Source organism: Salmo salar, chromosome ssa10 (genome assembly GCF_905237065.1).
Source record: "Salmo salar chromosome ssa10, Ssal_v3.1, whole genome shotgun sequence".
In the NCBI taxonomy this organism is placed as follows: Eukaryota; Metazoa; Chordata; class Actinopteri; order Salmoniformes; family Salmonidae; genus Salmo; species Salmo salar.
Window position 1 is genome coordinate 88,450,166 of NC_059451.1, and position 15,825 is coordinate 88,465,990.

Sequence of the window (15,825 nt, forward strand, 5' to 3'; positions counted from 1 at the left end):
AACACCCACTTAACCCGGAAGCCAGCCGCACCAATGTGTCGGAGGAAACACCATACACCTGGCGACCGTGTCAGCGTGCATTGCGCCCAGCCTGCCACAGGAGTCGCTAATGCACAATGGGACAGGAACATCCCTGCCAGCCAAACCCTCCCCTAACCCGGACGACGCTGGGCCAATTGTGCCCCGCGCCGTGGGTCTCTCGGTCGCGGCCGGCTGCAACAGAGCCTGGACTTAAACCAGGTTCTTTAGTGGCACAGCTAGCACGATGCAGTGCCTTAGACCACTGTGCTACTCGGGAGGCCCTATTTTTTTTACTTTCACTTACTTAGCTAATATCTAATGCAGCTAGCTAGTGTAGCCTACTCATACACCTGGCTCAAACAGAGAGGAAGGGGAAGGGGAGTTACCTGACTATGACTATCCAACACTGGAACTCTTCCAAGTCAAGGTAAACTTTTGGTTTGATTAATTTATTGCCACCAGGACCTGCTAAACTGCTTGCTGCTGAATGTACACTGTACTGCCTGATTGTTGCGGGTTTACTAACACGTTAGTTCTAGTAGCTATGTTGACTCTGACGTGACAGTGATGTAGGCTGTGTTTAGTGGTTAGCAGTCATGATATGTTTTCTTCACCTGGCCACAGACAGCTGATGTGTTGTGCACTGAAGTCTACAAGCGAAGGGAAAATGTGAGAGAAAGGAAGAGTGTAGATAGATGCGAGAAGGAATTATATGAATGTGTCACCACTGTCTGTCATCTTTATTACTCAAAATTCTCTGTCCACATATGTTGTAAACTTTCATTCATAGGCTAAGTTGTAGCAACCTCATGATGGATATAGGGAAAATGTGAGTATCATGTAGTAGCCTAAACCTATCGACGTTACATTCAGTTGGGTGAATGGAATATGAATGACAGTCATCCAATAGGCTGTAATATAAAATATGGCCATATTCCCCCCAAAATATATTGATCCTGTCACATCTTAAACGACACCCGAACGCCACTGGTTTCTACGATAACATGGATTCTTAACAACATGATGCAACTTTGTTGCAAACAAGTCTTCGGTTACCTGGGCTGCCATAGAAATCTATTTCTATGGCAACACATGCAGTCAGGAGCGGGGGAGAGGAGAACATGTGTGTCTTACATTTAATAAAAAAAATGTTTTTTTGCCGTTGCTATTCCAACGGTTATAACTGTGACCGCGGTCATTTGGCTGAGTAATAACCGTCATTCAAAATTCCATGACCAACACAGCCCTGAAAACACATGCAAATGATTAATACATACAGTAGTATAGACAGGACAAACTGGCAGACGGACATGCACACACACATCTAATAGCACCTATTAGTGTAGTGTACCGGGTTGAGACTCACCTTCTTGGTGAAGTCCATGGCTCTGAGGATGGACAGGTTGAGAGTCTCCAGGGAGGCCAGTACACCCTCATAGTCACCCATGTGTTTGGCAAAGTAGTCTGGAAGGACAGGGAAGAGGACAGTGGTAAGAGGGGCAAACACACACAGGCATGCACAAACACACACACACACACACACACACACACACACACACACACACACACACACACACACACACACACACACACACACACACACACACACACACAGGCACTTCATGTGATCTATGGGATAACGGACTAGCTACGTGATTAATCAATGCAGATATTCTACTGGGATGGTTGGGATGAAAAACTACTCATGGCATATTAACAATCTGGTTATACGTTCACATATCCAATACATCCAAAGACACAAACAAACGTCATGTAAAGCTCACAGATACACACACACAGATGAATCTGTTAAAACTTACCACAGAGTTCCTTAGTGTCAACATTACTAACACACCACAGGTTAGAGCAGCATAGGGAGAGAGAGAGCAGGAAGAGGCAGTGGGAGAATGGGGTAAGAAACAGAGGAAAGGCTGGCATGCGACACAACATGGATCTACAGTATAAACCCTCTATATCTATACTTATCCATCAGGGGGGACCAGCAGGTTACAAGACCCGAACTTGAATCAGAAGCATATCTGTGCCCATGAATTCAGCTTCAGGTCACTAAATCGTTATTAATTTTGAATCTTATTCTTTGGCATGAAACTGCTACATATCACTGATTACAAATTACAATCTGCCGGAACCAGATTGATGAGGAGCAGGAATAAGGAGAACAGTTCATCTTTGCTTGCTGTGGTCCAGTCAGCTGATAAATTAGATTGCCATTAAATAGCAAAAGCTTACATTGTAATTTAACATTCTAAACAGGCCAATCAATTACCCCCCAACAGTAACTGGTTATACTGTTGAGTAATGGGGGTGACAGGTAGCCTAGTGGTTAGAGAGTTGGGCCAGTAACCGAAAAGTTGCTAGATTGAATCCCCAAGCTGACAAGGTAAACATTTGTCGTTCTGCCCCTGAACAAGGCAGTTAACCCACTGTTCCTAGGCCATCATTGTAAATAAAATTTTGTTCTTAACTGACTTGCCTAGTTAAATAAATAAAACAAGTAATGGTGAAGGAAACTTTCTGATAATATCTAAAGATGTGTTTGATAAAAAATATAAAGTCCTGATTAAAGAGAAATTTAGGGGAACCATAAAGTTATTTAAATTGATATTCTAATGAGAGAAAGCATTTAGTGTCGGAAAATAACAAGGTTGATGTCATGGATAGCCACGGGTAAAAGGCAGAAAGAGTGGCAGGAGATAAGAGGAGAGACCACAGGTAACACAGGAACTGGACGACTGGCCTTAGTCTCTGCAATTCTTTCATCATTCTCCATCTCTTTTCCTGATGCTTCATCTTTCTCTTCATCATTCTCCTTTTCTCTTTTTTTAATCTAAAGGTGTCATCAACAAAGGCCTGTCAGCTGAAGGTTACACCAGTTCCACATCAAAAGACCTTCAAAAAGTGGATGTGATATTTATGAGTATAGATAAATTGTATACTTTTGCAAACACACACACACACACACACACACACACACACACACACACACACACACACACACACACACACACACACACACACACACACACACACACACACACACACACACACACACACACACACACACACAAACACACACACGCACATACACACGGCAGTTTTTTATTGTAGCTCAGACTTGTGAAATTTCCTCCTCAATGTAACACACTTTATTTGAACAGTCCAGATGATGAATTACATATTACAGATCTAGTTCACTAGATCAAAATACACACAGGCAGAGTTGGCCTACTGTATAGTGCGGGTTAGCGTTTCAGTCATTAATCTTGTTCTGGAGGCAGCTCTGCAGAGTGGTCACTAGATGGCACAGCCACAAAGTCATCAAATCTGATTTTAAACCTAACCCTAACCTTAAACCTAACCTTAACCACACTGCTAACCCTAATGCCTAACCCTAAACTTAAATTAAGACCAAAAAGCACATTTTAGTTTTCATGAATTCTTACAATATTGCCAATTTTGTCTTTGCAGCTGGCTCATCTAAGGGGAAATCGCTCAGTTCTGCCTCCAAGACAAGACTCATGACAATAAACATCAACTTGCCTGTATAGCACTTCACAGCACAAACACACATTCCTATAGGATACGCCCATTTACTCACATATGCAGACACGCACACAAGTCTTTTGCAGCCCTATATGTTAGTGAACAGGCTACTAGCATGAATAGAGGGGAATAGAGGTTCTGGGATAGCCCAGCAATGGATAAAAGTAGACTAGAGAACTAGAGGATAGTTTCATATAGCTTCAATGATATCTCCACACTGAGGTCCAGACCCATTGTGCCCATCAGTAGCTCTGCTCTGCTGTTGCAGTGAGATGTGATGCTCTGTCTCACCTGGTGTTATCAGAGTCAATTGTGTGAAACAGCTTCTCCAGTTCTTCTTCGTTCAGCGTCCCGTCGGAGAAGAACGCCTGGAACTCGTCCAGAGATAGCTTCCCATCATCTGCAGGCAGAAGAGGAGCAGATGAGAGGAAAGGAGGAGACATCCATCAGGTTAACAGCTGCCCTTAGCCACGCTACCATTAGCCATGCAACTACACACACCGTGATCACTGTCATTACACCCTGGGCTCATTGTGACAATCATATACACACAGTGATCAATAAACATCCTCTTTAGCGTTATATCATTATCGCCATTATCATCACGAACAATGTCAAAACCAGCATAATGATCGTCATAACAATAATCATCATCATCATCTTCATCATCCGCATCACGATCTATAAAAATCTCCCTGCAATCTTCGGGCTCAATGCTGAACCATTATTGATTATGATAAAGAATGTATACAATGCTTTGGGCATTTGCGAGCTGTAAGATCAATGAAGTGAAAACCACTTGCAGAGCTTTTGATATAGGCCTTATCTCAGAATGATTCTAGAGTGAAGTACAGTTGAAGTCGGAACTTTACATACACTTAGGTTGGAGTCATTAAAACTTTCACTTTTTTCAACCACTCCACAAATGTTTTGTTAACAAACTATAGTTTTGGCAAGTCGGTTCGGACATCTGCTTTGTGCTTGACACAAGTAATTTATCCAACAATTGTTTAGAGACAGATTATTTCACTTATAATTCACTGTATCACAAGTCCAGTGGGTCAGAAGTTTACATACACTAAGTTGACTGTGCTTTTAAAGAGCTTGGAAAATTCCAGAAAATTATGTCATGGCTTCAGAAGCTTCTGATAGGCTAATTTACATCATTTGAGTCAATTGGAGGTGTACCTGTGGATGTATTTCAAGGCCTACCTTCAAACTCAGTGCCTCTTTGCTTGATATCATGGGTAAATCAAAAGAAATCAGCCAAGACCTCAGAAATTTTTTTGTAGACCTCCACAAGTCTGGTTCATTCTTGAGAGAAATTTCCAAACGCCTGAAGGTACCACATTCATCTGTACAAACAATAGTACACAAGTACAAACGCCATGGGATCACACAGCCGTCATACCGCTCAGGAAGGAGATGTGTTCTGTCTCCTAGAGATGAACGTACTTTGGTGCGGAAAGTGCAAATCAATCCCAGAACAACAGCAATGGACCTTGTGAAGATGTTGGAGGAAATAGCTACAAAGTATCTATATCCACAGTAAAACGAGTCCCATATCGACATAACCTGAAAGGCCGCTCAGCAAGGAAGAAGCCACTGCTCCATAAAAAAGCCAGACTACGGTTTGCAACTGCACATGGTGACAAAGATTGTACTTTTTGGAGAAATGTCCTCTGGTCTGATGAAACAAAAATAGAACTGTTTGGCCATAATGACCATCGTTATGTTTGGAGAGGGGGAGGCTTGCAAGCCGAAGAACACCATCCCAACTGTGAAGCACGGGGGTGGCAGCATCATGTTGTGGGGGTGCTTTGCTGCAGGAGGACCTGGTGCACTTCACAAAATAGATGGCATCATAAGGAGGGAAAATGATGTGGCTATATTGAAGCAACATCTCAAGACATCAGTCAGGAAGTTAAAGTTTGGTCGCAAATGGGTCTTCCAAATGGACAATGACTCCAAGCATACTTCCAAAGTTGTGGCAAAATGGCTTAAGGACAACCAAGTCAAGGTATTGGAGTGGCCATCACAAAGCCCTGACCTCAATCCTATAGAAAATGTGTGGACAGAACTGAAAAAGCGTGTGCGAGCAAGGAGGCCTACAAACCTGACTCAGTTACACCAGCTCTGTCAGGAGGAATGGGCCAAAATTCACCCAACTTATTGTGGGAAGCTTGTGGAAGGTTACCCAAAATGTTTGACCCAAGTTAAACAATTTAAAGGCAATGCTACCAAATACTAATTGAGTGTATTTAAACTTCTGACCCACAGGGAATGTGATGAAAGAAATAAAAGCTGAAATAAATCATTCTCTCTGATATTATTCTGACATTTTACATTCTTAAAATAAAGTGGTGATCCTAACTGACCTACGACAGGGAATTATTACGAGGATTAAATGTCAGGAATTGTGAAAAACTGAGTTGATATGTATTTGGCTAAGGTGTATGTAAACTTCCGACTTCAACTGTACATGGCTGCTACAGGCAGCTGGAGGTGGGAGAGAGTCTGCTGCAGACTCCAACTGAAACAGGGCTAGAAACAGACCTAAGCCCGGTACCAAACTTAGTCCCCAGCCCCACCCTTAGCCCCAGACTCCAAGCCCAGTCCCAGCCAGGAGGACTCCAGCCAGCTTTTAAGGACTACAGGAGCCTGTGGAGCCGTGCTGTGCCCTGGCTCACCATGTGAATAGGAAGGAAATGAAATATTCATACCACTATGTTTGCCCTTGAAGCTGTTCAGCTGGACTTTTGGCTATTGGACAAAGTGTGGGCTCTAAACTCCAGTGTATGAAAATGACTGCAGCGCAAGCCTAAAAATAATGAGTGGTTTTAGTTATTGCCACCAACCAGAACTATTGAGACTTCTTTAGGATTAGTGGACTGTCCAATTTACAGTAGATATTACGGTGAAAGAATACCATGCTACTGTTTGAGGAGAGTGCACAGTTTTGAACATGAAAAGTTATTAATAAACAAATTAGGCACATTTGGGCAGTCTTGATACAACATTTTGAACAGAAATACAAATAAATACTAAAACTTTGCACATACACTGCTGCTGTCTACTGGCAAAAATCTAAATTGCACCTAGGCTGGAATAATACATTATGGTCTTTCTCTTGCATTTCAAAGATGGTACAAAATAAATATACAAAAAAAGGTTTGTAAAAAGGTTTTCTTTGCATTATATTTTACCAGATCTAATGTATTATATTCTACTACATTCATTTCACATTTACACAAACTTCAAAAGTGTTTCCTTTTAAATGGTACCAAGAGTATGCATATCCTTGCTTCAGGGCCTGAGCTACAGGCAGTTAGATTTGGGTATGTCATTTTAGGCGAAAATCCTTAAGAGGTTAAAGAGAACATCTTTTGAATCCAGTCCTTTGAATTGAAATGACAACTGGCTGCAGAAGCACATCCCCCTCCATCCTTCTCTCTCTATTTCAGTCCTCCTCTTTATCCTATTGATATCCCTCCCCTGTTTATTCTCTTCTCTCTACCTTTATCATTGCTCTTTCTATCACCCCTCCTTTCTCTCTTCTCTCCATTGTCACTGTCATTTGTCTCTTGTTTGCTTTTGAGAGACACGCATAGGCACATAAAAGCTGAGTGAACTGCTGGAATAGAGGAGGAAGGATAGAGAGCAGAGCCATCTCTCTACTGAACACAGGCTCATCTCCAAACTAAAAGGGTTCTTTGGCAGTCCCCATAGGAGAACCCTTTGAAGAACCTTTTCTGGTTCCAGGTAGAACACTTTTGGGTTCCATGTAAAACCCTTTCCACAGAGGGATGGAACCTGAAAGGGTTTACCTGAAACCAAAAAGGGTTCTACCAGGAACCAAAAAGGGTTCTCCTACGGGGACAGCTGAAGAACCCTTTGGATCCCTTTTTTTCTAAGAGGGTACCCCTCCTCTGTGTCCCCTTGTCTTACTCCATTTTCTGCGAGGGGTAGAGCCTCAGAACAACACAACTGTACCACTAGTTAATTAAACACTGACCCACTTTACCACATTACTCGCCACTAAGGAATACCATTGCATGAAAAAGCATGCCAGCCCAACCCAGCCATCCTCTACTCTAAATTAGAGTTTGCTGAAGCTCAGTGGGTACTGTGGGATAAGGGCTGGATAGGTTCTGATGTGGGCAGATCACAGGTTCCAGCACTGCCTCCATTCACCAACAGGGAAGAGAACGTTCTCTGTGTTCAAGGTTAATGGGTGGACTATCACTCATATCTTAGAATCAGGATCTGATAATAACAGACTGTAAATGCCAAGCTGCATGAAAAGCTCTGCTCAGATGGCCACGATTTTCAGATTACATTAAGAGCCCAGATAAGAGGGAACATTCAAAGTAATGAAAAGACCTCAAAGCCAGTGGTGTTATTTTATGATAACAATTTATAAGTGTGTGTATGTGGGGAGGGATCTGAAGTGAGGACATATAGGGGTACATCAGACAGATGGGAACAGTTCTGCTGATATGTCTGAGTGGGCAGACGGGAATGGGGACGACGCTATGCAGAATTTGCTGCTACGGACAAAAGGGATGCAATTAGCACTTTTAACTTCCAGCAGGGCTCTCACATCCTGCTCGCTTCTAAGAAGAAGAAGAGACATACACTATGTATTTCATGTCTATCCTTAATCATTGTTTTTTTGGGGCGCAGGGCTGCCTGGTTGTTATGGCAACCAGAAAAAGTGAGCTGACCCTCCTTGGGATGTCTCAATCTCACTCTGTGCACATCTCTCTCCTCTCTCCTCACCACTCGGGCTCCTGGGTGGCGCAGTGGTCTAAGGCACTGCATCTCAGTGCTAGAGGCATCACTGCAGACACCCTGGTTCGATTCCAGGCTGGATCACAACCGCCCGTTATTGGGAGTTCCACAGGCCGGCGCACAATTGGCCCAGCGTTGTCTGGATTTGGCCCTAGGCTGTCATTGTAAATAAGAATTTGTTCTTAACAAACTTGCCAGGTTAAATAAAAATTCCTCTATTCCCCATCCTCCTCATTTCAAATGACCTGATCCAGGTAAAGGGTATAGAGATATACTCATTCATTTCCAGTGACCCATCTTTTCTCTTTTTTATCTCCTGGATTAATAAAGGACCTTTTTACAGTTATTATCTCCTGTCTGATGTGGTCCATGTCAGGGATCCATCCATTCAGAACAGGAGAATAGCCCCCTACAAAGCAAGACTAGCACACACAGAGGAATATCTTCCCATGATGGATTGAGGGAAGATTCATTAGAGAACAAGTTGTGGTTGTGAGTGTCTGAAAGTGATAATGTGTCTGTGTGTGTGTGTGTGTGTGTTTGAGTGAGAAAGAGAGCGAGAGAGCGAGAGAGAAAGAGAGAGAGAGTGTGTGAGTGTCTGAAAATGATAACACACACCAGTGGAGGCTGCTGAGGGGAGGACAGCTCATAATAATGGCTGTAACGGAGCGAATGAAATAGCATCAAACACATGGAAACCACCAACCTCCTGTGACACACACACACACAGGATCGGCCCCACACACACAGGATCGGCCCCACACACACAGGATCGGCCCCCACACACACAGGATCGGCCCCACACACACAGGATCGGCCCCCACACACACAGGATCGGCCCCACACACACAGGATCGGCCCCCCACACACAGGATCGGCCACACATACGCAGGATCGGCCCCACACACACAAGATCGGCCCCACACACACAGGATCGGCCCCACACACACACAGGATCTGCTCCACACACACAGGATCGGCCCAACGCACACAGGATCGGCCCCACACACACATAATCGGCCCCACGCACACAGGATCGGCCCCACACACACAGGATCGGCCCCCCACACACAGGATCGGCCCCCCACACACAGGATCGGCCCACACACACAGGATCGGCCCCACACACACAGGATCGGCTACACACACAGGATCGGCCCCACACACACAGGATCGGCCACACACACAGGATCGGCCCCACACACACAGGATCGGCCCCACACACACAGGATCGGCCCCACACACAGCCAGGGCCTGTTCCAGAGACAGAGGCCTGTTTTGGCTGATAAATGAGGAACACAAGTGGCTCACACAAGGCTGTCAGCTATCCTTATCTCCCTCCATCCATCAGCACAGCCAGACCTGCCCTATCTGCCAGGATAAAGGAACACACCCAACTCCTCACACACCAGCTGCATACCAACAGATGTTACCACATAAATGAACAGACTTTAGCGTAGGTGTAAAGCATACAGCAACATACTGTATCATTAGTGATTACATTAAGTGCAGAGCTTGGTAGAGACAGAGATTGAGTAATCTATAAATCCCGTGTCTCCTCAATGAGTGGCTGTCATCTGTCATGATGAGAGTGGGGTTCAACCCTCATTAACGAAGTTCTACCCTCATTAAACATTATGATCCTCAGCCTCACTGACAGGATCAATTAATGAACAATAGCCCAACGTGATTAAGATTTAATCGACTCCTACTACTCATCCCTCAGAACATGGCCACAGAGACAGAGGCCTGGTGAGGCTTGATGTTCAGGACTGGAGAACACATAGAGATGTTTAGTTGTATCTATATTGGGGAACAGCCGTGACTTAAAATGATCATGAGCCCAGGCAATAGCAGCTCAGCACAGACTGTGAACACAGCACTACCAACCAATCTGCTCAAAATACACTCACTAAGAAGTCAAACTATTTTTATCGCAACATACAGTTGAAGTCGGAAGTTTACATACACTTAGGTTGGAGTCATTAAAACTAGTTTTTCAACCACTCCACAATATCTTGTTAACAAACTATAGTTTTGGCAAGTCGGTTAGGACATCTACTTTGTGCATGACACAAGTAATTTTTCCAACAATTGTTTACAGACAGATTAATTCACTTATAATTCACTGTATCACAAGTCCAGTGGGTCAGAAGTTTACATACACTAAGTTGACTGTGCCTTTAAACAGCTTGGAAAATTCCAGAAAATTATGTCATGGCTTCAGAAGCTTCTGATAGGCTAATTGACATAATTTGAGTCAATTGGAGGTGTACCTGTGGATGTATTTCAAGGCCTACCTTCAAACTCAGTGCCTCTTTGCTTGACATCATGGGAAAATCAAAAGAAATCAGCCAAGACCTTGGAAAAATAATTGTAGACCTCTACGAGTCTGGTTCATCCTTGGGAGCAATTTCGAAACGCCTGAAGGTACCATGTTCATCTGTACAAACAATAGTACGCAAGTATAAACACCATGGGACCACACAGCCATCATACCGCTCAGGAAGGAGACGCGTTCTGTCTCCTAGAGATGAATGTACTTTGGTGCGAAAAGTGCAAATCAATCCCAGAACAACAGCAAAGGACCTTGTGAAGATGCTGGAGGAAACAGGTACACAAGTATCTATATCCACAGTAAAACGAGTCCTATATCAACAAAACCTGAAAGGCCGCTCAGCAAGGAAGAAGCCACTGCTCCAAAACCACCATAAAAAAGGCCAGACTACAGTTTGCAACTGCACAATGGGACAAAGATCGTACTTTTTGGAGAAATGTCCTCTGGTCTAATGAAACAAAAATAGAACTGTTTGTCCATAATGACCATCGTTATGTTTGGAGGAAAAAGGGGGAGGCTTGCAAGCTGAAGAACACCATCCCAACTGTGAAGCATGGGGGTGGCAGCATCATGTTGTGGGGGTGCTTTGCTGCAGGAGGGACTGGTGCACTTCACAAAATAGATGGCATCATGAGAAGAAAGATTATGTGGATATATTGAAGCAACATCTCAAGACATCAGTCAGGAAGTTAAAGATTGGTCGCAAATGGGTCTTCCAAATGGACAATGACCCCAAGCATACTTCCACAGTTGTGGCAAAATGGCTTAAGGACAACAAAGTCAAGGTATTGGAGTGGCCATCACAAAGCCCTGACCTCAATCCTATAGTGGGCAGAACTGAAAAAGCATGTGCGAGCAAGGAGGCCTACAAACCTGACTCAGTTACACCAGCTCTATCAGGAGGAATGGGCCAAAATTCACCCAACTTATTGTGGGAAGCTTGTGGAAGGTTACCCGAAACGTTTGACCCAAGTTAAACAATTTAAATGCAATGCTACCAAATACTAATTGTGTGTATGTAAACTTCTGACCCACTGGGAATGTGATGAACGAAATAAAAGCTGAAATAAATCATTCTCTCTGCTATTATTCTGACATTTCACATTCTTAAAATAAAGTGGTGATCTTAACTGACCTAAGACAGGGAATTTTTACTAGGATTAAATGTCAGGAATTGTGAAAAACTGAGTTTAAATGTATTTGGCTAAGGTGTATGTAAACTTCCGACTTCAACTGTACAAAATCAGTTACCCCTAATCATTACAAAGGACTGTGCACAAAGTACTTGAGGGTTATTTAGCATAGTCAGAACCTAATACTGTAATCTAGTACATTAAGGCTTTTTATGGAGATATGATGGGTGAAGAAGATCCAATAAATGATCACCTTTTCCTCTTTGGCTAAGAGTTGATTCAAATGGTACAACGACAGACTGTCATGTAATCCTCATCCATCAAGTAGATTAACAAGAGTCAGTGCTCAGTACAGTGTGTGTGTGTGTGTGTGTGTGTGTGTGTGTGTGTGTGTGTGTGTGTGTGTGTGTGTGTGTGTGTGTGTGTGTGTGTGTGTGTGTGCACATGCATACGTGTGTGTGTATCTGTGTGCACATGCAAATATCCATAATGATATGCTGTTTAGGTAATTATGCTTTATAGTCAAAAATAGCAATGTGTCATGTTGATGAAGATTTATTCAGTGAGAAGGCCTCTGATGGTAACTAACACCATGGTCAAAGGGGATTTCATCACTAATGGGGTTTCATTGTCATTATGGTCAGTTGTAGTGTTTCATGGTCAATACTGCAGCTTTATGTTGAATAATGATGTTTTCTGCTTAATAATAGACAATAGAATAAGGGGCACAGAGGAGGTCGTATGGTTGTAGTTTTGCTGCCTTATAGTCCTTTGGCCATTAATCACCTTAATTCACAACCAGAAGTGTTTTTTCCAACGTAGGTCAAGTCTCTAAATGGCCTTTAAAATTGGTGTTATCCGGGTATCTAATAATGTACTAGAAATGTCACTTGGAACATTACATACCAAAGAGGGGTAAAAGAGAGGAAAATAAGAGAGAAAAAAGGAGGAGGGGGGTGTAAATGGAGAGAAAATGAAAGTCAGCTCAGAAGTACACTCTACAATAGACAATAATAACATCCCACATTCTACTCCCACTCACTCTTAAAGGACCACTAATCTAATAAGACTCTTTTATTTCCTCAGAGGATTAAACATTTTCAATATAAAAACATGTTCATGCTGTGTGGATTTAAAGGTGAAAAAGGTAGTGAAAGCATTTGAATACAACTGACTGGACATCCACTTTGAAACCAACAGACATGAAGGGATAACCATGGAAGGAACGATTCAATTAAATCCGGCTAGTGTTCAATGGCAGGTCTTCACCTTCCATTAGGGAAGGGCAAAGGAAAGGCTGGTTACATGGCTCATTTTCTGAATCAATGTACGATGTGCCACTCAATTACTCAATCAGTCAAACCTCTTTGGATATATGAAGCACATGCGATAAGATGAGGCCATGATCTGACCTGAGATTAGATTTCCATTTCATTAAAGCACTCAGCCATCTTGTTCTGTCGGATCTCTCCCAGAAAATGTTTGCAACTCTACACTGTTTGCAATTCTACACTGTTTGTTTTTTACAGGGGGAATTCAAATTCATGATCAGAAAGAAAAAAAAATTATTAGGTTTTGCCACAATACATTTTTATTGAAAATCTGTTTTAATCACTAGATTACTAATCTACCCCCTTCCCTGTAAATCCCACCCTCAATAATTCCTTCAGGTTTGAAACCCTCCCAAACCTGTGGCTCACAAACACCCCGCCCCATTCCCTAAAAATCCCACTGATATTGATTGAATGACAGATCTGAAACACTACCAACTCTGTGACTCTCACAAATATCCTGCTCCTCCCCTGACAATCCCACCCACAGTAATTGATAGACACGCCAAACCGTTAAGAATGTGGCCAGGACACCGCATGATAAATAAATGAAATGTAAAATGAGAGGAATAATATTGTTTTACCCAATAAGGATTTGAATTAGAATTTTGTAGTTGGTTGGTTAAGAAAAAATATTGTTAAATTGCATTTAGTTTTCATTTTCTTTTTGTCTAATAAAAAAAATAATAATACGCTAACAATAATGTTAGAACAATTACAAATGTGAACTTTAATTTATCTTTTAACCATTTTCTTTCTCAATATGGCAGTGTTATCTGGTAAGTCACTGAACAAGAACTGTCAACTTGAAAATGCAAACTAGAGTTTTGTATTTAAATTTGGTCATAGATTATGTTTACATTATATTGCAAACACATTATTAATTTATAATTATCATCATCAAATTTGCATCGAAGCCTAATCAGACATTCCCATGCTAATCTTGGTTATTGCAGGCGAAGTGAAATGATACAATGAATTTGCTCATGCTGTACGGCGCTCAAATTATACGTAACTGCATCCTGAGTGCACCGATACAAATGTAACAACAGCACAACAAAATAGATTGACAGAAATTGACCAGTACTTTCTAACTGCACTGAACCAAAACATTGGCATGAGGGATCAAAGCAAAATTATTGAATATTCTTAAGGCAGACATGTCTAAAACAAATCTTATGGACATACAGTTGAAGTTGGAAGTTTACATACACTAAGGTTGGAGTCATTAAAACTCGTTTTCAAACACTCCACAAATTTCTTGTTAACAAACTATAGTTTTGGCAAGTCGGTGAGGACATCTACTTTATGCATGACACAAGTAATTCTTACAAAAATTGTTTACAGACAGATTATTTAAGTTATAATTCACTGTATCACAATTCAGTGGGTCAGAAGTTTGCATACAGTAAGTTGACTGTGCCTTTAAACAGCTTGGAAAATTCCAGAAAATTATGTCATGGCTTTAGAAGCTTCTGATAGGCTAATTGACATAATTTGAGTCAATTGGAGGTGTACCTGTGGATGTATTTCAAGGCCTACCTTCAAACTCAGTGCCTCTTTGCTTGACATCATGAGAAAATCAAAAGAAATCAGCCAAGACCTCAGAATAAAAATTGTAGACCTCCACAAGTCTGGTTCATCCTTGGGAGCAATTTACAAATGCCTGAAGGTACCACGTTCATCTGTACAAACAATAGTACGCAAGTACAAACACCATGGGACCACACAGCCGTCATACCGCTCAGGAAGGAGACGCGTTCTGTCTCCTAGAGATGAACGTACTTTGGTGCGAAAAGTGCAAATCAATCCCAGAACAACAGCAAAGGACCTTGTGAAGATGCTGGAGGAAACAGGTACACAAGTATCTATATCCACAGTAAAACGAGTCCCATATCACCATAACCTGAAAGGCTTCTCAGCAAGGAAGAAGCCACTGCTCCCAAACCGCCATAAAAAAGCCAGACTACGGTTTGCAACTGCACATTGGGACAAAGATCGTACTTTTTGGAGAAATGTCCTCTGGTCTGATGAAACAAAAATAGAACTGTTTGGCCATAATGACCATCATTATGTTTGGAGGAAAAAGGGGGAGGCTTGCAAGCTGAAGAACACCATACCAACTGTGAAGCATGGGGGTGGCAACATCATGTTGTGGGGGTGCTTTGCAGCAGGAGGGACTGGTGCACTTCACAAAATAGATGGCATCATGAGAAGAAAGATTATGTGGATATATTGAAGCAACATCTCAAGACATCAGTCAGGAAGTTAAAGATTGGTCGCAAATGGGTCTTCCAAATGGACAATGACCCCAAGCATACTTCCACAGTTGTGGCAAAATGGCTTAAGGACAACCAAGACCAAGGTGTTGGAGTGGCCATCACAAAGCCCTGACCTCAATCCTATAGAAAATTTGTGGGCAGAACTGAAAAAGCATGTGCGAGCAAGGAGGCCTACAAACCTGACTCAGTTACACCAGCTCTGTCAGGAGGAATGGGCCAAAATTCACCCAATTTATTGTGGGAAGCTAGTGGAAGGTTACCTGAAACGTTTGACCCAAGTTAAACAATTTAAAGGCAATGCTACCAAATACTAATTGAGTGTATGTAAACTTCTGATCCACTGGGAATGTGATGAACGAAAT

General features: G+C 42.4%; 1 protein-coding gene across 2 annotated transcripts in view; it reads right to left on the bottom strand.

The window, feature by feature from the left end:
* LOC106560819 (N-terminal EF-hand calcium-binding protein 2) overlaps window positions 1-15,825 on the bottom strand; it is a 151,234-nt gene that overhangs the window by 86,849 nt on the left and 48,560 nt on the right. For both annotated transcript variants that reach the window (XM_014124148.2, XM_014124147.2), the window contains exons 3-5: window positions 3,877-3,985; window positions 1,842-1,867; window positions 1,388-1,485 (exon numbers count right to left, since the gene is read on the bottom strand). In XM_014124148.2, the coding sequence (XP_013979623.1) occupies window positions 1,388-1,485; window positions 1,842-1,867; window positions 3,877-3,985 (233 nt within the window). The remainder of the gene's footprint in view (window positions 1-1,387; window positions 1,486-1,841; window positions 1,868-3,876; window positions 3,986-15,825) is intronic.